At 38.0% G+C, this 22,461-nt stretch overlaps 1 protein-coding gene across 3 annotated transcripts; it reads left to right on the forward strand.

Annotated features, from left to right (window-relative positions):
- The first annotated feature begins 1,644 nt into the window (after positions 1-1,644).
- On the forward strand, positions 1,645-21,396 carry LOC137602688 (solute carrier family 4 member 11-like). Of its 3 annotated transcripts, none has more exons than XM_068325619.1 (20): positions 1,645-1,785; positions 9,906-9,956; positions 10,711-10,806; positions 11,177-11,220; positions 11,348-11,567; positions 11,684-11,765; positions 11,928-12,051; positions 12,216-12,425; positions 13,991-14,075; positions 14,222-14,347; positions 14,452-14,565; positions 16,296-16,428; positions 16,733-16,806; positions 17,396-17,669; positions 17,912-18,018; positions 18,355-18,520; positions 18,638-18,811; positions 19,134-19,329; positions 19,552-19,721; positions 20,039-21,396. In XM_068325619.1, the coding sequence occupies exons 1-20, from the start codon at positions 1,725-1,727 to the stop codon at positions 20,103-20,105; spliced, it is 2,574 nt and encodes an 857-aa protein (XP_068181720.1). In that variant the 5' UTR covers positions 1,645-1,724; the 3' UTR covers positions 20,106-21,396. The 3 variants fall into 3 exon arrangements, with proteins under 3 accessions (XP_068181720.1, XP_068181724.1, XP_068181723.1); XM_068325622.1 differs by lacking the exon at positions 1,645-1,785 and adding an exon at positions 5,444-5,617; XM_068325623.1 differs by lacking the exon at positions 11,177-11,220 and having other exon boundaries at positions 1,705-1,785; positions 20,039-21,395.
- The last annotated feature ends 1,065 nt before the right edge of the window (positions 21,397-22,461 follow it).

Genomic DNA, 22,461 nt, shown 5'->3' on the forward strand with positions numbered 1-22,461 from the left:
GAATTAATTTTCTCCAATGCATGTGAGATTCATATGGGGAACTGAAAACAATAAGTGACAGATTACAAATGAAGGTACAGTAGATGATTGCTGTGGATTCCTATCGACGCGATGCAACGATGGAAAAATTATGATACTCATCTTGCAAATTTCATATGGATAGCGAATGAAAATCATACATGTTCAAGTAAAATTTGATAAAATTTACCTCTCATTTGTCCTACACAATGTAACCTAACTTTTCAACCATATTGCATGTGCTTGTCATGAGGAAGGAAGCCTGAGCGCTCTGTGGGAACCCCTGTGGAGAAACATGCAAATTCCTCATGAAAAGGCCTCAGGGTTAGAAACGCAGATTTTTATTTTTGCATGTGAGAGGACAGGAACCACTGCACCAGCATGCCTCCCTCGGAAGTAAATTTAAAAAAAATCAACCATTGTTACTTCAAAATCAACCTTAGCTGGAACACATATTGCTCAGTTCTTTATTCTAATAAAATAATGTGATTTCCAGCATTTGAGGGAAAGTTTAATTCAGGTATGTAGAAAAGAAGTACAAAAGAGAGGCAGGTAAACAGAGGACATGACTCCCATTTTTCTTTCCTGATCGGACCCAGACAACATGTCAAGGAACAAATTCCATAATCTAATCCTTAGGAGGTCCTGAACCTAAAAGTGAATTCCATTTGTCGTATTTAATGAGGCTGCTGAATACATATGTTGTTCTCCTGCTTGGGTGACTTCACAAGGACTTATTTCTGCGGCATTTATTATCAATTTAGCATGTAAGTCTGCTGGGATAGACTCCTTGTTACAGAGTGTGTCTGCCATCTTGGTTTCTTTGGTTGTCCAAATATTTGTTATCTGTGATGGATGATGAGGATGGATATGCCTTGTCAATCATGTGGGCCCTTGTACTGTACATTCTCCTTTTTATGCTATGCACTTCTGCTGCTTTTTGTTATACTTTCATATAGATGTAACTTTTATTTCTCCTTAGTTTTGTCCCTGAAGTGCAATTGTTTGTTTTTTTTGTCTTTCTTTGGTCAGTTATTTTGCAACTGTTGTTTTTATTGTGAGCAGATGATATGGAATTTCCCCAAGGATTAATATCTATCTATCTAAGTATCTATCCATCTTCCATCCATATTCACATTATTAGCAGCCACTGTAAGGAAGGAGGGGAAGGGGTTGCTATTTTGGTTGCAGACTCTAATGTTAAATAATCACATACAACGGACCTTGAAATATGAGAAAAACAGCAATTCAATGATGAATTTTCCTGGTAATAGCTGTCTCTGAATATAAATAAACATCCTTTGACTGAATTACCTTAAACAGCATGAATAATGCAGCAAATTTTACACATTGCCAGGCTACACTTTGGTTGAATTCTTCAGGGAGACTGCCATAAACACATTAACATATCAAAACAACCAAGCTGGGTTTTTTGGGCCTCATTCTTCCCCTATCACCTTGTTTCCTCTGTGCTGAAAACAGACCTTCACCTCCCACATTACCTTTTGAATCTGAGGTTAGCTTCATCGTGATTGGCAGGGAGGTCATTCAGGTGTTACTCATTGGTTGTAAGTACCTGTGGGTCTGTCTGTGAGTCCACTTATGGGACAACTCTCATAAAGGAATCTCTCACAGCTCTGTAGAGTTTTCTTTGCCATATCCAAAATAACACAGTATTGTATCCGCGCTACAAGCAAGTCAACTTGATGAAATCTAAAACGGAAGCCGAGGAGATGTCGGGTGTGACTGTGAATCGTTTTGCTGAGGGTAAGAGCCATAACATTTATTGAATCTAAAGTACTATCTGTGAATCATCATTAGTGTGTGGTCTCTGCTTGGTATAAATATATGTGCTCAAACAACCCAGACCTTTGCTGCTCTTTTGCAGCAATTACTTAGTCTTGTTCTCGCTGTCAAAATGACCTATACCACCTTTAATTTATATAAAAATATTTGATTCAAATAAATCAATTTTTACATCGTCATTCAAAGATTAATGATCAGATTCAGAAGTGAGGCATGTCAAACTAGTAAATGAGGTTTGGGTTAACCTTACCATAACAAAACATGGGGAGCAGCAGTGACACAGATGCAGTGGGGTCGTCAACTCATCACCGGATCATCTGCGATGGCTGTATTTCAGATAGACACGGGCCAAGATACTGAATCTAAATTGTTGTTCTGAAGGTTAATGGTTGAGATAGTGCTTTAATCTGAAACAATGTTTTCTAATTAGTTGGTGAAATTACTTTAAACATTATGGATAATATCATTATAAGAGAAACAGCTAAGAGAAAACTTCACCTTACTCTTGAATAATAATCACTCACTGCATCCATATCTAATATTCTACTGCAAAAGGTTCATTCTAGGCTTTCCTGTGCACTGAGTTACTCATTTATAGATATGTTAGTAAAATATTGGCAACAAATTAATTCAGTAGCTCTTATATGTCACCTAATACTGATTTATGAACCTTAATATTTTCAGCACATTTTATTTATCATGAAGAGACATTTAGCTGCCTTTATAACCAGCAAGGCAAATATGTGTTGTGTTTTACATCAGAAAAGTCCCTTAGGTGTTTTTATCCCTGGTTATGCCCTTCAGGCGCTCGTGGAGTTTGATTAATGTTTCACAATACACAACGTTGAAGTCATTGTGTACTTTCAATGAACCCTTTAACTCCAGAACATTACCTTATTAATGCAGCATTTCATTGCCTAACTAGCCTCATTGTTTATAATGGTTCAGGTCACTGTTTGACTTAAACGAGCAATGAAAGTCCACAACACGTTCTGTACGCAACCTGTTGCTGTGTATGAAAGGAACGTGGTGTCTGATCAGTTTTCTAAGGAACAAGTGTGCATTCCTTTCAAATGTGACCATCTTAAAGCAGGGGTGTCAAACGCATTTTTACCAAGGGCCACATCAGCATAATGGCTGTCCTCAAAGGGCCAGATGTAACTAATAAATATAACTAAATGTGACTCAATGTAATGTAACATAAATGTAACTACTCCTTAAATGTTAAAAAAAACCCTAAATTTATTACTTATTCAAGTTACAAACATTACAGCTGCACAGAAAAGAATGTTTGCTTGTTGCTCTGTTATAACATAAATCCTTTTAATTTGTCATGTTATGAAAAAATCCCACAGAACTCCATCAATCAAGGATCAAACTATCCTAGTGAATGAAGACAAATAACACCAAACACAAGTTAGGACATTTAATTTTGTTCACAACGTTTTTTTCAGAGTTAAGATGGGCTTAATTACAGTACTGCATTGTGGGAAATCTCACTTTTGGTCAAAGCACACTTTTGACCTATTCATTTTTAGACACTATGACCTTTTATGCTTTTGCTGGCCACACAAAAATGATTTGGCGGGCTACATTTGGCCTCTGGGCCTTGAGTTTGACACGTGATGTAAAGTGATTTTTCAGATCATTATTCTTTTAAAATATTTATGCATGGTTCAAAAGCAAGGAACCAAACAAAAAATGGAAGAATAAGTTTGGATAAGGGTCACATCATTTGCAGACATACTGTATGTGTTAGTAAAAATTAGTAAATTAGTTAGTAAACATTAGTAAAATTATTTTGTTTGGCTGGTGGATGTAGCTCAGAGACTGAGTGGATACTTGGCATTTATGCTGCCCCCAGTTCAATCCCAGCATCTGCAGCCCTCCGGGGGCACAAACCAGTGTCAACTGTAGGCTGGTCCCAAGAGGGGACATAAATGTAGAGGGTTGTAGGAGGAAAGGAATCTGACAGAGGGGGGAAAAAAAAGAGCGTTTATCTAAGATGGAAAAAGGATGACATGCTGTGGTGACCCATAACTAGACAAACCGAAAGGAAGTTTGATTTTGTTGAAAATATTTTGTTTGAATATCTATGAATATCAGCGGATCATTTTACATCAACCACCTAGAAACAACCAAAAAGATAGAAAAACGTGTGCATCAGGTCTTTTAACCAGTGTAAATCCTGAACTGGGCTGTGAGTAATACAGTATTTGGATGAATTATTACACATGCAAATTCCATCAAAATTGTAAAAAAAAATAATAAAAAGTTCAAAGGGAACCTCATTAAAATGCAAACGTACACCTTGCACCAACAAACCAGACACTTAATGAGAACATGTTCAGTGTTTATTGTTATTGTCTCACTAAAATAAGTCACTTTTTAGCAATAGGCTGTGCTGCCATCTAGTGGTCGACAGGGGAAAAGTCATTCATTCCATTATGTGATTGGATTGTTGCTTTTGCCCCTTAGCACTAACTTAAAGGTTGCTTCTGACCCAGTATTCCGACTCTTTTAGTCTAACATATGTTAGATCTTATCCTACCTGAAGAATGTCAGCCCTTATTTGCAGTTTTGCATGGGTTGTGACTTTGAAGAAAATAAATTATTCTTTCATTTACCTGATTAAATGAAGAAATCAGTAGATGAAATCCACAAGGAGAAACTCACAAGCAAGTTATGTCAAATCAATTCTTAAAAAGGAGACAGCTATTCAGCATTGGACCATTATTATATAGTCAATAACCCTGATTTGAATATATAAAATGTTATTTTAATTGCATCTCATGATGACTATTTCATTTCTCTTCCATCTGGAAAAACATTCTATTTGGTCAATGGTTCCATGAAGAGTTCAACTAAATGAGTCAAATTTGGAAAAGATATTAACTGAATAGACCAGTAATTATTGAAAACTGTGGGTCAAGAATTATAATGATGACTAAATAGTACAATACACAAAATATTCATTTTAAAGATATCTTTAAAATGAATATATCTTTAAAATGAATAATGACCAAACATCACAAAAATTATCTTTTTGTCTTCTTTTAAACAGCTTTGCTGTTCCAGGCATCATGGGAAACATGTTCAGATTCATATTTATAAAGTTTTATATTCAGACAACAAAAAATAAGTGCATATTTTAATTTCAAGACATTTTTATTAATGACACACACGGTCATGTCAAGATAAATCTCAGATGAAACAAATGAGATGTTTATGTGCAACTCATGTACATTGATTAAACATAAACATACTTGAAAATCCTAAAAAAAGGATCCTAAATATTAATGAACAAACATGAAGAATAAAAGGGTGTTAAATACAGCTACTATCTGACTCACTGTGGTTGTACTTGCATTCCAACCTGTCCACTGATTATAATTAAAAAAAAAAAAAAACAACCGATGGAGAACATTCTTAAAGTATAAATGAAGACATACAAGTAATAAATATTTCACTTGAATTGCATTTAAAAAAAAAAGTTGTCTCTATTCAAGCTTGTAGGCACAAGGACCCAGAAGAAATAGACATCCCTCTGACCCGAGGCCTTCTCCTGCTCTCCCATTCCTCCCTCCAACCAATGTGTTGATGCAGGAGGTGCATGAGGCTGGTGCGTGTGTGTCTGTGTGTGTCAGAAAAGTTTAGAAGACATCACAAAAGTGAGCAGGGTGTTTGAGCATAGAAAGAATAATGATGGGTTGACCTGCAGAAATTTTTTTTCAACTAAAACAATTGCTGGAAATCATGGAAGCTCGAAAGGTTCTTCATTTTGTGCCAACTGGTAAGTTTTACAGGGTTGTAGTGAGATGAGAAGGTCTTTCATGGTGCAACCTGAGACAATTATGTCAAACATGGGTTGTGGGAAAACCTTCTTTCCAGCATGTGTGTGTAGACATGTGTAAGAGTGTGGTATGCTGAAAACTTACTTAAAAAAAAAAGTCATGTCTCTTCTTCTTTTAAATTGATCTGCTTCTTAAAGACCAACTAAAGCATTGATAATTACCTTAATATATTTGTTAATACAGACCATCTGTGGAAAAAAAACCCCTAATGGTTTAATGATGATCTTCAAATCAATCTTTAATAGTAATTTTTAAGACAGCCCCACATCGCAAATGCATGTTGTGTTCAGTTAATGGGTTAAAAAGACCTACTTAGATTTTCTCAGGTCAAGGGTTAAGAAGATTATCCCACAGAAAAATGTGGAATATTGTAATCTGCCACATTTCTTCTTTCTTATTTAAAGAATTCTTCAGTTTAAGTTGACGATAATCTGTCATTTACAGTTAATACAGAAGCTGGAGCACATCCACCCACCGGTGTCTTCATTTTCCTTTAGCCTTTTAAATATAAGGCAGGTTTGATGACATCCACCAAAGCCCACCAGTTTCTCTGAAGAAGTCCCAATTAGAAATAAAGCTCAGCTCAGATTGTATCTTCTGGCTTGTCAACTACAACCTGTGTGAATGTGATTCCCTTCGGGCCAGTGGTCATATTTGATATGTTGGATAAGCAAACAGCAGGGAGTCTTTGAGGTGCTGATGCGGAATGAGCCATAGTTCCTACTTCCGTTTATCTGGTGATGTGAATATGTACACTGTGACTTAGAGAGAACACATCGTTAATGGTAGCCTACAGCTTCCGAACATATTCGATGCTGATAAGTTTGATTAAGCTTTAGCCGTGTTTTTAGAAGTTTGATGACAGAGTACAGCATGTTTTAATCTACCACCGAGCGTAGCATTGAAAAACATACCCTTATTTTTAAAAGAAAATCTGCTGTGACCGTTAAATCCATGCACACCGTGTCCCACTTGTGTGACTGATTTTCAGTTGGTAGCTCAGTGCAATTGTTCCAGAGACTCAACAAAAACTCTCATGTTTTTCTATTGCTCAAGGACATTCTGTGGCCACAGATAGCAGAATGGCAGGGATTAGTAGTGCGGCAGATTTAACATCAGCCCAGTGAGATGGAATAATTAAGATATAAAATCATGAGCGTGAACAGAGCTGAGGTTTGGTTTGTCAGGGCTTAAGTTCTGTATGATTACTATCAAGATGAATTTAGGATCTTAAAGAAGAAATAAGAAATGAAATTGAGGTTTGTATGATGAAATGTTTGATAGTAATTTTCAACTGCAAACTCTTTTGAGGTGGTGAGTCTGCACAGAAACGGTGTCAGAAAGCAAACTATTTTAAGGAGCAGTGTCAATGTCAAAGCTGCTCCATCCTTACGTAAAATATTCAAGGCTTGACTTACACTTCTGTCGCTGCGTGTCTCTTGACAGACTTTCCACAGGAAAACCTGAAAAAGTGTTTTAACATTTACTGTAGCGCTATCGATGCATGTTCCATTGAGATTCAGTAAGATTGTCAATATTTATAATTTACTTGACATTTAACTCTATATTAAAGCAACGCAGCATGTTAAAGTCTCTGGACTATAAAAACATCCATCACATGACCGACATACACAAATAGGTTTTTGCATAAGCTGTGAGACAGCCTGTCGATTCGGCACAATCATGTAAAGGAGGCCTGGGAATGATCTGTCTAAACTGCTTTGAGATATAGTCTTGCCTGGAAGCCCCTGAAGCAGGTCTTTGCCCGAGGCAAGGCCAAGCTCATCCATACAGCTGCAGCAGCGCCTCAGATACACGACTACCTATACAAACATCAGACACAGCAGGCGGCTGTGGTTTTTGTTCTAACCGAGAGGCAAGAGATTCCTTGAGTTTCTTATCGCCTGTTGTTTTTCATTGACCTTTTTGACAGATCCATGACCAAATCAACAAATTCTGTTGATAGGGTGATATCGTATATTGTTACGGGTTCTTTTTTTTTTTTTTGTAAACTTCTCTTTCAGCGTATCACTGCCTCCATGTCATACTGTTAAAAATAATTAGATTTGGGTAAATTTAATAAAAATAACAGTCAAGGACTATAAAATTTGGCTGTAAATTTACAGTGAAATCCAATCAATATTCTGCTGCATCAGTCAGACATGCTGCAAACTGAGACAATATTGTTAGAAGACTTACTGTAAACAGAAGAATATTATGGGAATGTTAAAAATAAATTAAAAGGAATATTTAACGTGACAAGCCTTCTAATGCAGATGATGGATTGACGAGGCCATTTTTTTAAAACTGGGTAAAAACCTTTATGTACACATTGTTTTTTCTTCTGCTAAGAAGTTTCTAAAACTGTGTCCTCAGTGACCAAACACATATATATATATTTTTATGTTAATTCCTGGTTTGTTCACCTACCAACCCCCAAAAAAAGAACAAAAACAAAACAGGACTTTGATGTCCTCACAGATAATTACTGCTTGAATTGACATTTGCACCTCGGATTTACTATTGTCCCTGTGAGCAGATTGATCTTGGACACAGTTCAACAGTAATAGTCTGGTATTGGTTCCATATCCCAGCCAGGATTCTCCTCCTTTCCAACCTGCATGCTGAAATTACTGAACCACCTTCACCTTACACATGTCTTTGTGTGACACTTATCCCTTGACTAATGGATCTTTCTAAACTCAGCCATTCGGGATAAGGGTCTAATCCCCACATTCTATCCCGTGGACTGATGACTCCTTTGGGAAGAGAAGCATTTAATCAGACATCCAACTCCCTGTGAAGGGGGACCTAAAGACTAGAATATTATTTCTAGGATTTACTATGGCAGTATGCTTGATACATTTTACTCCTCGGTTCTTTCCAGTATTTGACAGTACAAACATCGAGATCACTTCTAGTACTTTGGTTACTAATCTGGTTTCCTAAGGATGGGAACTTTATTAATCAAGCAGCTGTTACCTTCCTTTGCTGGAATATAATGAATGTAATTTACCTTTGCTTTCATTGGTCTGAGCATGTGAATCAGTAGAGGAATGTATTTTTAGGAATTTCTGAATGTGTAAAAGATAGGTTTGACCGGATATATACTGTTTAATTGTTTAATTAATGTCCCTTAGAACTTCCCTGTAGAAAATGACATTCATCTGACTGCTGACCAAACAGGTCCCATCTCTTCCAAAGTGCTGTAAAGGCTTTCCTGCGGTCAGCTGCACCGTTTATCAGTGTGTTCTGCTGCTGTAAAGAGGATTTGCTCTGTCGATACTGAAACTCATTAAGAATACACCAGAACGTTTTGAAATGACTGCTGGCACATGGTCAGCTCAGGTCAAGGACTGGTCAAGATCACTACATCTGTGTTTATCACAGTAAGGAAGACATTGTCAGTGTGAATGAAAGTGCCTTGTGGTCCCTTGTCTCACACTGTATCATAAGTAAGGCAGGGCAACACAAAGACAGTAAAAACATTTATATTAACGGTGGGTTCCATTACACATTATAGCATTGCTACGAAACTGACCGCTGCCCTAGTTTGCCTAAAGCAAATATTTTCAGCTATGACACATCAATTGTAATCAACCATAGAGACGATGTGTCACGAGGTGCGGAATATGGACCCAAGTGCAGGACACCAAAAGCAAATCTTCCCTCCATGATTTATTAACAAAACATTAAAATTCTCCAGACAGACAAGAAACTAATAATCAGGACAGACTACCAGGAACCAAACATGAGCAATGAACCAGCTCTGAGCTCTCATTGAGCCAGGCTTAAAAAGCCTTAGAGTCATTAGCTCAAAACAAGTTCAGGTGAGATGATCACCATGGTGTGTGGATGAGTCTCAGGTGTGGAGCCGTGGCTCCACCCACCAGCTTGGCCTCTCCCTGCCACACAGCACTGCCACGCCGAACCGTGACACGATGAGCTAGTGGCTCTTCTCATTTAATAGTTGAAGAAGATCAAATGCTTTGCTGCACTCAATTCTCCTGATGTGTAAATAAGCAACTACAGTATATTTGGATACAAAGTGATACTATGAATAAATTGTGTTTGTTCAGCAGCCCCTAAATTTTTTTACATGACTTTCCCACATTGTGTGTAATAAGGTTTATCACACAATGTGGATAACAAAACCTTTTTTTAAAATTAAAATATACCTCAAAATTCTAACCCCCCACCCCCAACATATGTGTTTTTCTGCTACAGATGCTCCATCCAGCGGAAGATCCAAGAATGGATATGTTTTCCAAGAGATGGGTATGTAGTAGCAGTATTACATATTACATTGACATTTATTGGTTTTCTCCCGCATTTTTCCAGCTTTTTAATGGACGTCAAAACATTTCATCTTACACACATCATTCACAATTTTTCCTGCAGGATATGTTCCACATGGTTATTTATGCCAATAAATAACCACCCATGATGACTCACTTCACATGCTTTCAAGACCACTTCAGTCCCTTCCCTAATGTCTTTATTAATATACCCATTAATGTGTTAATTAATGGGTAGACAGTCTCAGAATAACGCGTAGATGAAATCAGAATCAATGATGGGAAGGTGAGGAAAAATATCACAGCTCAAAGCTTTGTATATGGAGGATTAAGGTTAATTCTCTAATCTTGTGGTTGAATCTTTCTGCCTCATAGAAACTTGCACTCCAGATACTATATTTAACTTCAATATAATTAAAGAATTTATGAGAGGCTGCTGTTGTTATATTTCATTCTTTCTGTTTTGAAGGGGGGATTTATTGAACCTTTACTGGAGATACTGCTAATATGGCTCTAGTAACATCTAAGCCTTGTTAAAAACAATAATTTAATATCACCGTTAGGTTTGATCTGGGGATCAACTGGGGATCAACTCAACAGTTATTATTGGCTGGATTGCATGGTAAAGGCAATTTTGACGTAGTCTGTCAGTTGTGCAATACCTGTACTGCATGTACTGTATGAACTGAGATTTGGTTGAGGCTTCACTTTGACTTTGTGTGTTTTATACACAGAGCTGCAGGATGGAGAACAAGAGGATTGTGGGAAAAATTCACATGTGAATCACAAAGGCCAAATCTATGACAGTCAGATCCAGATCAGTGTTTCAGGTTAGTGTGATTTGTTTGCAGAACAAGAAAACAATTATGTGTGTAAGACATTTGATATTTGAATCATTTGAAAAACAGACATTTTTGTTTTCGACACTAATAGTAAGATTAATTCTTGCAGCTGTGCAGCAATTCCATCTTTTAATCTAGGTTAAAAAAAACTATACAAGCAGAACCAGTAGGGTTAATGGCAATTAAGAGCAGTTATGACTATACTGTAGTTGTGTTCATGCTTACTTTGGATAGTGGGGCATAAGTGCCTTACACACCGAGGCATATAATTTAAAAATTTTATAGCATGATTTAAATAATGCAGTGCAGTGCATACATAAATACTGTATATGAATGTACATATGTGTTTTATTTGTAGATTCTGACTTCTCTGGGTTTGGGCTTTTAAATACAACAAGAAAAGTAAGATGTGGTTAATATTTACCTCAGAAAAGACTATTTTTCCAACTGCATGCAAAAAGAAAAGAAAACAAAAAAACAAAATTGTTATGCCACCATTCACTTTTCTCCCTGTCCTGGTGCACACTAGCATGTAAAGCCAATGAACTTCAAGGAAGAAGTGCGTGCCCACAGAGACCTGGATGACTTTCTGGCTCAGGCAAGCATCCTTTTGGATGAGAGGGCTTCCACCCTAGATGAGGTCCTAAGGAGAATGTTAAGTGATATAGCCAAGGACGGCCCTGAGAGCTGCAATGTGGAGGAGATCTTGAACTCGGTGTTCACAGATGTAGGAGAGAAGGATTTTACTGGTGAGCGAAACATAACAAAAGTTCATTCTGAAGACAGTATTTGCTTTGGATGCTGCTCGTATTGTCGACATTGAAGGCCTTTAAGCCGTTCATTGCCATGTTGAATGTGTCCACAGTTCAGCTGCTGTCAGAGACCATTCAGGGTGTGACTGTATCCTCAACTGGAATTCATTATCAGCAGTCCTGGCTTTGTATTCTGTGAGTTCACTGACAAAAATATATATATCAAAAGGCAACGCCATTAATTAACGATTTCTTTTTTGTCTAAGTATAGGAGGATGTGTCTTATCTACACCTAACAAAATATATAGTGGTTCAATCATTTATTAGCGATAAAGATATTATTTTACGTCAATTCAGCTCCAGCGAGAAGAGGCTGCAGAGACGACATGTTTGCATCACCCGATTGGAGAGGCCACAGAACTGGGGAGTCAACTGCTGTGAGGTTCGCTTTGTCATCCTCATCCTGGCTCCTCCCAGAACAGTAAGGTCCAGCTCTAAGATACTAAAATAAAAACTCTTTTTTGACTTGAAGTTTGGATCGGGCTTATGTTAGGTACGAAAAGTGCCGGTATTTGTTATTACAGATGTCAAATAATATACTGTATATACAGCAGGACATTTAGTTTCATTATCAACCTTTTCCAGAAAAGCACCAAGACGACCATCGAACTCGGCAGAACTTTTTCCACGATGTTCTCCGATATCTCCCTCAGGCAGAGGCTTCTAGAGGTCAAGACTCAGGATGAGTTCAAACAGGAGCTCATCCACCAACAACAACAGCTCATGGCAGTCAAAGAAAAGCCAGTTGAAGAGGAAGTGGAGGACTCAGATCCACGTAAAATGAAATCTCTTCAGGTGTGCAAGCAATGCAGTAGTCATTGTAGCAGTCATTATTGGTAATTAGATGGCAACCAAGGGGTAAAATCAATAGTCCCACAATATGATTCTTTCACATGAAAACCTACCCCTAAAATTTGGAATCGCATTGGTATAGTTAAATAATTATTCAAAAACAACCTTTAAAAATAATTGTGGAACTAAATCCAAATCAAGACTAAACTCTAGCAGATTATTCTTTTGGCCATAACATACATTTCCAAACAATTTCATTCCAATGAATCATAGAACAGATGACGAGTTGCTTCCTTTCTAATGGGACCATCTGACTAACATGACTTCAATAGGCTGTATAACTTTCTAATATCTAGCAATATGGACACACAACACTTCGTAATAAGAAGTGTCTACTTGTAAAACATTTATGAAGTCTATAATGTGAGGCCACCTTGTGTTTAACATGCCATTTAGGCATATAAAGATGTAAGGCAATGAAGTAGTTGAGCCAGGTTTTCTGATTACCCTGTTTCACACTCCATCACCCGGACCTGAGAAATGAGAGGAAGCTGGGCGACAGACTGAAAGAGCTACCAGATCTACTACGATTATGACAGCGGAGTGTTTGCAGCTTCATATAATGATCAAGTACTTCATTATGTCCAGTTTTTAAGTGAAGAGTAAATGTGTGCCTTTAGCAGGGGGTTGGATGCGAGAGAACATTCAGAAATTGCCTGGAGAGGAAGCATATTTTTGTCTTTGGATAGTTAAAAACAGATGGTGGTAACACCTGATATCCTCAATGTTTCAGGACGGTTGCTGTTGAAAACAATGTATCCTTGTCATCAAATCAAAAACCCAATAACCCAAAATTAAGCGCTGACGGATGCTGACCTGTGCCACTACCTTGGATTTTATACCAGTTGTCCGCTATAAAAAATCTCTCACCAAATGTATATACAGTATATAAAATCTATTTGCAGATGTATATCTCTTTAATGAAATACTTCCTAATGTCATTATAATAAATTCATAGTAAGACAATAAGCTCTTAGTGGTGTCTCCGTGTAATGATTTCAAGGGGACCACTATATCAGCAAAAAAGCTTCAGTGATTTCTCAAAAAATGCATCATTCAGCAAAAAAGCTGACACTTCTTTAACACTCCAATGACCAAACAAAGACTATTTTATTTTTTGTGTATTGTAAGTGTTGTCCTTTCAACTGATTTCCAGCCACAGACTCCAAAGCAACAGTTTCTGAGTTCAACCTCTGCTGTCTTTGTAATCTTCCAAAAATCTCTACTTCTTTAAAGCTATACCTTTTTCTAACTAAAACTTTTGTATTGCTGAATATGTTCAAGAAAAAAGACCTACAGATACAATATTGTTACTATGATTGTACGTTTTTTAGTGAAAGCTGTCACCTTGGCAGGTTTTAGCAAGTAATGTATAACAAGATCTCATCAGATATCAGATGTTCTGACAAGGTCGCATACTCTTCTTGCTGGTCCAGCAGCTTCTCAGCGGCTTTGATACTCCTGATGGGCTCTTAGGTCTTGAAATCGATCTGGCTTTTTCTTCACAGTGCAAAGATTTCCTTAAAGCCGGTAAAGGTATTTATGATGACCTCCGCCGCAGACTGCCCCTCTACCCCACAGACTTCACTGATGGTATTTTCTTTGTAACACTGCTTCCCAACTAGGCACATGTCCATTTAGCTGATTTCTTACTGCTACAAAACCATGAAATGTATTCCTTAACACTCTGCTTTGACTCTTCCTCTTATATCTTCAATAACTATAAATAATCAATCAAGGTATAATTGGAAAGGACCGCTGCCTGCTGAAGTACACCACCACTGCTATTTTTCTCTACATTGCCATCCTGCTGCCTGCTATTGCATTTGGCTCACTGAACGATGAAAGTACAAGAGGAGAGATAGGTAAGGCCTGCTGTTTTTATTGCCCTGGTTTGCAGCATCCTGTAATATCATCAACTATTTATCTTGGAGCATGCAGAGAACATTTTCCTGTTTGTTTTTGACAGATGTTCAAAAGACAATCGTTGGTCAGAGCATTGGAGGAGTAATATATGCTTTGTTTGCCGGCTCACCACTTGTCATTCCACTAACCACTGCACCCCTGGCCATCTTCATAAGTGGTGTGTATTGCATCTTATAAGGAGACAAAAGGCTAACATTCATCTTTGCTTGTTTTCATGCTAAAAGAAGTCGTCTGCTGGTCAAATGAAGTGCAAACAGGAACAGAAAACCCCTTAGTATATTCTTGCAGAGCAGACTAAGTGTGTAGCTGCTCTGTAAAGATAATAAAAACGTTGCTATAGAGACCTATGGCCAATCCTACTAGTCTGTACATTACAGGCTGCTGCTATCCACATACTATAACCGCATTAAGTAGCTAATTAGAGCAGGTCTGCTAACAGTATGATGCAATTATTTTAGCTACAAGGAACTTGTTTATTAATTTTGGTGTTGATTCAGGCGAGTTCTGTGGTCAACAGCGGTATAAGCACTGTGCTTCCAGCCATAAAGTTCCTGAACTTGATAAACAATCACATTAGCTCAGGAAGCATGTGACAGAATAAAAGCAAGTTATTTTGCTTAATTTCTTTTAGAGCTGTTTCTAAGATGTTTAAAAAGAGTATTGCATCTATTTGTAGCTGTGTAAGATTAATAACTCCAATCGAACTGTGGCCAAACTGTACAGTGAACTTTGTTTGAGTCATTTATGCAAATAGAGTATATAAATGAAATATAATCTTACAGTAGCAGAATTGTTTGCTCAGTAATGTTGATGAGGATGCTAAAGTTATCCTTTTCTATTAATCCTTAAATGTCAAGTAAACAACAAGATATGGCTCCATTACAAGGAACTTAGCTGTTCCGCTGTTCTTTTTGTACCATCAGACTGCATACAGATTCTCTCTGCAGGCTGTGAGACACACTGTATTACCAAAAATATTTGCTCAGCTATCCAAACCATTCAAACTTAGATTTTTCAATCCATTCCATGGCCACAGGTGTAAAACATTAAGAACCTAAACTTGCAGACTATTTCTACAAACATCTGGGAAAGACTGGGTCACTCTCAGGAGCACAGTGACTTCTAGCATGGTGTTGAAGAACTTCAATGGTCCAACATCAGTATCTGATGTCATTCCGGAAGAATGATAAAAACGTCAGATAAATGCACTCCTAAACCTTGTGGAAAGTCTTCCTGGAAGATTTTAAGCTGTTATAGCTTCAAAAAGGTGGCGGACCAATGGGATGCAACTGACTTTCATATATATGTGAAGGCGATTGAACGAATACTTTTGGCAACATAATGTACCTCAGTTCGCCCCCGGCTTTCCACCAAAAAAATCACAGTTCATTTCAGGAAGTGGGCTTAACTATTCAGAAAAATCCAGTCCTGTCACACAAAGTTTCCCTTACTTATGTCAGCTATGACACTTGTGTCAATACTAAATTTACACTGTTCTATAACCAGTTAAAAGTTTGATACTGAAACTTTCATATTCCTAACTAGTGATATGACACAGTATAATTTTTTCAGAAATTTCTTGCAAGATAGTGTTCTAATTGGTGTACTGTTTGCATTAGCCACATGGAAAATTAATCAAGTGTAGAAATAATCACAAGATAGCCTTTTTACAAGAATGACAGTGAATTAATGAGTCTATCATGATCTGCTTGGCGGCCCTTTTCCTTCTACATGAATAGACACATTTTTATAGAAATGTTCTGCTTTAGTGAAAAAGATTGTAGACTTGTTGTGAGCAATTAAAAAAACTGCAGTGAAGTGGTTATTAATTACAATTCAATAAATCATATGCATGACTGTGTATTCTGATACACTTATGTTTTATAGTCATCAGGGGCATCTGCGACGACTACGACCTTGACTTTGATGCTTTCTACGCCTGCATAGGTTTATGGAACAGCTTGTTCCTCATCCTTGGAGGCTTATTCAATGTCAGCCTGCTGATGAAACTCTTCAAACGGTGAATACACAACATAGCTCTCATACAACATTTATTACTACGGCATATCAGAAAGAGAGCAGAGGCCCTATACCTCAAAATATGTAACTAATCATGTGGCCCTGAGGATACCACTGGAAGACACGTTTTGTCGCCACATTTTATTTTCAGCCTTAATTATTGATTTTGCTCCATGTGCTGTGTTGCCATCTTGGCCATTATTTGGCTTTGTGTGTACTGTTAAGACAGTACTTAAATTCTAATTTAAGTACTGGTAATTCTATGAAAGCATGAGGGATCGTAACATCTTTCCATTATCTTCCAGCTCAACAGAAGAAGTCATTGCGCTGTTCATCTCTGTAGCGTTTGTCGGGGATGCAGTGAAAGGCACTGTCAAGAGTAAGTCGACCCAAAGTCAAAGTACATGGAACATGTTATAAATGCTGCTGTTCATACTGCAGGGCAAAGTGTCTTTTGTTTGTGACAAATACATACATTTGATGGGCTACATTACCTATGACAAAGTCCTCAGGGGAAAAACAAGCATGAAAGAAACAGGGTTGTGTGCATAATGAAAATGATTGTTTTATTTCTTCCACAAGATGGAAAGTAGCATTCTTTAGATTATTATCATTAGTTGCGCTTTTTTAGTGAATTACACAATGCTTGGATAAGATTAAATAACTAATAACTGTCTTGTTGTATCACACAGTATAAAGTGGTTAGCTGGAAACACCTGTGACTGTCTTTTTTTAACCATACCAACAATTTAATCTAGGCGACATGTTATATTTATGGAGTAGAAAGTTGGTTTTAGATGTGTATGAGAGTAAAATTGACTGAAATCACACTTGTATTTTAAATAATAATATCGCCTTTCAGTCAATACAGCTCAGAAAAGCTCTTGGTATAGAGAAACGTAGAAAACAAGGCTGCTGCAACTTCATCCCCAGTTTCTTTCTGCCTCGTCTTCATTTATTCTCTGTAGTTTTTCAGCACTTCTATCATGGGCCCACACTGACGACCACGAACAGCACGGCGGTGATTCAGCAGATTAACGAGATTCTGGAGAAGGCAGAGAACCAGATAGGAAACACACTTGGGGATCACAATGTGACGGTGATGGGACATACAGAGGGACATCCCTTAATCTTCCTGCCTGAGTCTCTGGTGCAGTGCACAAGAGAAATGCCCATCCTCTGTCTGTTGCTCATGTTGGGGACGTTGTGGCTCGGCTACACCCTCTTTATTATTAAGAGGAGGTACCTTCACTTAATCTAATCTATTGAAATTGCCTATATGAAAAACAATTGATAATATTAGGACCCCGTCTTCTGTCCCTGTATCAGAGTTGTGAGACAAGTGATTAGTAGTGGGTCAGCTAGATACAATACTTTGGCCTGATGTTACATATTAGAATGATAGTTTCCTAAAATACAAGTGGCTGTCATAGTTACTGTAATAAACCATTAATTACATTACAGGTTGCTTCTTTCCTCCGCAGCCCCTATCTTAATGACAAAATCCGAGAGGTGGTGTCTGACTGTGCTTTGCCCATTTCTGTGGTGATCTTCTCTTTCATAGGCTCCTACCTTTTCCTTGACATACAGCGTGAGTACAAATGTTATATGGAATGGAGAAGAATAAAAATGAGTGCTTTTGAGGCTTGAAGTCACGACTGCAGAACACCTTTTACTAACCCATAAATCTATTTGAAAGGGAGGAAAAAGGAAATATTTGCTTCTAGCAATTGTTCGATGCAATGTTGGCTTTGAATCATTGTGGATTAAAGACACCAGATTTAATGAAGCTCATAAAACACAGATAACTAGCAGCAAAGTTCAGTATTGTGCAATTCTGTTGTGTAAGGAAAATTTCTTAACCACTCAAATGTAGTAAAACTCAGTTCAATGTAAGCTTTTTCCACAAATCTTATGTCCCCACTAGTTCCTGTTTTCAGCGTCCACAATGGCCCAGTCTTCAGATATCCTCCCTTTGAAAAGTTGTCAGGAATGAACACGTTGAGTGCAGTCGGGCTGGGTTTTCTTCTTGCACTGCTCATCTTCATCGATCAGAACATTGTCATCTCTCTCACACATGTACCAGAGCACAAGTAAGATCACTCATTTACTCCAAACTATGTTAGAAGAGGTCATTTTGGATCTTCTGGTCCATTTTTAACATCAAGGTGCAGTGTGTTAGTGACAGATTGCTGTTTGTGAATGTCTAGGTTGCTAAAAGGAACGGCCTTTCACTGGGACTTAATGCTGACAGGCTTCATCAACATCCTCATGTCCTGTCTGGGGTTGCCATGGATGCACGCTGCTTTCCCGCATTCATCCCTACATGCCCGTCAGCTTGCTAAAGTGGAACAGCATGTAGAGAATGGACACCTCTACACGACGTGAGTCAAGTTAATGCCAGGACAAGACGTGGCAACACGTTAAAATACATCTGGGTCATGACCAACACCAGCTTGTTGGTCATGGTCTCTCATGTTTGCAGCCTTTTTATTTTTTTTAACGACCAGACAAGATAGTAATATCAGTTCAAATACCAAATTAAACACAAATACTTAATGGAGTACAAGGATATGAGCAAAAGTGATAAAATGATAAATACTATTTGTGATGCTTTTCCTCATATATATTTAATATTTGGTTAATGGTCGTCATGGCAACTTCTGATCTTATATAGGGGTCTCCAAACTCTGTCTTGTCAAACAGCATTGTCAGCGTGAAGGAGACACGGCTAACCTCGTTGGCAGCCTATATCCTGATTGGCCTGTCTGCATTCATGCTGCCCATTCCTCTGCAGTGGATTCCCAAGCCCGTCCTGTATGGCCTCTTTCTATACATTGCAGCTACTTCGCTTGATGGTAACCAGATGGTGGACCGCATGTGTCTGCTGCTAAAGGAACAGGTAAGCAATGTGTTTCTTTGTCCTGTTCATCCAACTACATATAATATACTGTCATTTATATTTGGATTTAAAAATGCAGTATAATGTGACAAATGGGTGGCAGCATCCCATGACACAAATCATCATTTATAAGTATCGTAATGGAAAAAAAAAAGTCTCTACAGTTATGATCGGTAAATGAATCAGCAATAAAATAGGATTTTAATGTTGTTATCCATCCAGACCTCCTATCCTCCCACCCACTACATTCGTCGTGTGCCTCAGAGGAAGATCCACTACTTCACAGGCCTGCAGATGATCCAGCTGATCATCCTGTGTGCCTTTGGGATGTATCCTCTTCCCTATATGAAGATGGTTTTCCCCCTTTTGATGATTTTGCTCGTCCCAATCAGGTAAAATAGTCCCATACCAACAGGGGGCAGAGTAGGACCATGGGATCGATCATAGTCTGCATATGTATGCTCCGGGATTCATGCTGGGTTGCATTTTAAGGGGGAAGCCACTTAATTTACACATTAACCTTCTATTATACAGCTTTACAAATGTTAGAAATAGGAAAACTCAGCTTTTGATAAATGCAGCACTTTTCATACACCCGCAGGAGAGTTTCAGATCCATATATGTATGAGGAGGTTGTTCAAAAATGGTCAGAACTATGAGCAGATGTTGAGTATCATTTGGCATCTTCTTGTGTTTTGTTTTTCCTCAGGACCAGCGTGCTTCCTAGAGTAATTGAAGCCAAATATCTGGATATCATGGATTCCCAGCACATGTAGAGCAACAACCTTATTTTTCTCCAGCAGGAAGGGAAACAGACTCAAAACTCAATAAATGTGTTATTAAATTAAATGTGTTCCGGTAGCACAGTTTTGATCCGAGCACTCTGCTGGTGACCACGTGGCCGTTTATGGCTCAAATTTGCTTTGTCATCATTCACCATGAATTTAACATTAACTGACTGACTTTAATATGGACAGTTATTGTGTTTGTTGTATTGAATAGTACATAGAAACCTGCATTAACCTGAGATGATGTCAGAGAGCTATTTGGCCAGCGTCCTTTTTGTGTTTTAATGTGATGGTGAAAGGCATGTCATCTAAAACCAAATTTCATAAGATGCTCTAGTTCTTTAGATATGACAAACATTTTTGAAGGGGAACATACCATAATAATGTTATACATAACGGTGCCACTATCAAGGTGAATGTTTGTTGTGCATTGCATAGTTTATACTGAATCAGACAAATAAAGTTCTCTAAAAAGGTACAGAATATTTTTTAATCCTAAAGCGATGTACTTGACATGCACTGGCAATCACCGTTACCGTGGGTAACAACACCATCTCACACAGCATCCACACTCTTCTACCTTTCTCTGTGAGGGAACTAATTGCTGTTGTACAACAGATGGCAGTAGAAGCTCATCTTCAGCAGACACTGGACTCAAGCTTATGTGATGACAGATGATGAAAAATGAGCCAGATTTATATTATCCAGTAAGAGAAACTGGGAACATTAAGCTATGATTTGATAGAGAGTAAACAGGAACACTTTTCCCAGAATAATTTAGGTCACGAATGCACAGCTTTCCATAAAGCGAAGATAACCAATTATACCTGTGTCTTATTTTAAATGCATTTTACTACCCTTGCTGTGCTTACAATTTCTACTCTGCAATTAATTTATCAACTATTTAATCAAAACTTGTTTTTCTGGCAAGGAAATATCTTCACTGAGTGCCCCAAATATGTTTAGAGAAAGAAAACACTTGAGTTTTTGCTTTGGCTCCCTTTTTCCCCCACACAACTACAATGAAGCAGTAAACCCAATTGTCATTTGTGGCAACGCAGCCGGAAATATAATCACAAATGCAGCAGCACCTTTTTTTCCTGTAATACCAAAATGTATATTTGGAATTAAATTGCACAAATAAAAGAGTGTGTCATTGTATAACGAGACAGTCTCGGATTATAACTGCAAATGTTTCCAAAAGTCAATATTCTTGTTTTATAAAATAACTGAATAAAAATTTAAAAAACAAGCTGATCAATTCATCACAAAAAGAATCGGATGCAACTACAAATCAGTCCGATTGGTGCGTCAGTCCTATGTCTACTTGAAACAGCCCACACAGAAAGTATGGGAATTAATTTTACTTGATTGCACAAAATCAAACCAGATAATTTTGACGTTGAAGTACACTGATAACCATGTTTCACTTCTACCCGTGAGTATAATCATCTTTATGCCACCTACACAGAACACATGCTCCTGATCTGAACTCTGAATAATTTGTTCCATTGTCTGGACAGCTCTTTCATTAATTGCAGGCTTTCTTTTCTTTTTTTCCAAGTGTCTCATGAACCTGTGTTGGTCGGTCTACACGCCACCTCTTCAGTTTTCTGTGTCAAAGTAGGGTCAGTGTATGTTTGGTGCCCTTGAAGCCGTAGGAGTTATGTTGAGTCTCCAGACTAAGTCCAAAACAAGTCAGCACCGCCTTCAGGTGCAGGGCAACCAAGAAAGTTGAGAAAACACTGCTCCTGGGTTAATATACTGACAAACATAACTAATTTGTGGTTTGCATTTAAATAAAGAGAAATTCACCCACTCCCACTATTCAGACCTTTGTCTTTTATTTTACTGCCGCTCGCATATGGTTCCCACACTTCAACCTAACGTACAGAGGAATCAAGGAGATAATATAAGCAAACCGATCAGGAGGGCTGTGATGGCTGAGGTGACCGTGGCCACAGAAACTCACTGAACGAGCTGCTGCAGACAACCCACAGTGTCTTGCATTAATAACTACATTGTTCAATCCCAGCGCTGATGTCAGGATGTATTCACATCAATCACGGAGAATGAACCAGTGCATCATGATATACAATGGAGCTGTGTGAGCATGGAGTGGGTTGAAAAGCAGGCTTGTTGTTGGAGGGGGAGTCCTTTCAGTGGCACAAAAAAAAAATATTGTGGGATCCTCAATGTCTGTGTGGAACAATGCGAATGCACATCCAGGTATAAGGATCAAGCATGCAGGATGCACACATGCACATACATGATACATGACCTACAGCATATTTGAGTAAATACCCATTGTCTCACTAATTACTGAACCAATAACGACACCACA

Source organism: Antennarius striatus, chromosome 10, assembly GCF_040054535.1.
Source record: "Antennarius striatus isolate MH-2024 chromosome 10, ASM4005453v1, whole genome shotgun sequence".
Lineage (NCBI taxonomy): Eukaryota > Metazoa > Chordata > Actinopteri > Lophiiformes > Antennariidae > Antennarius > Antennarius striatus.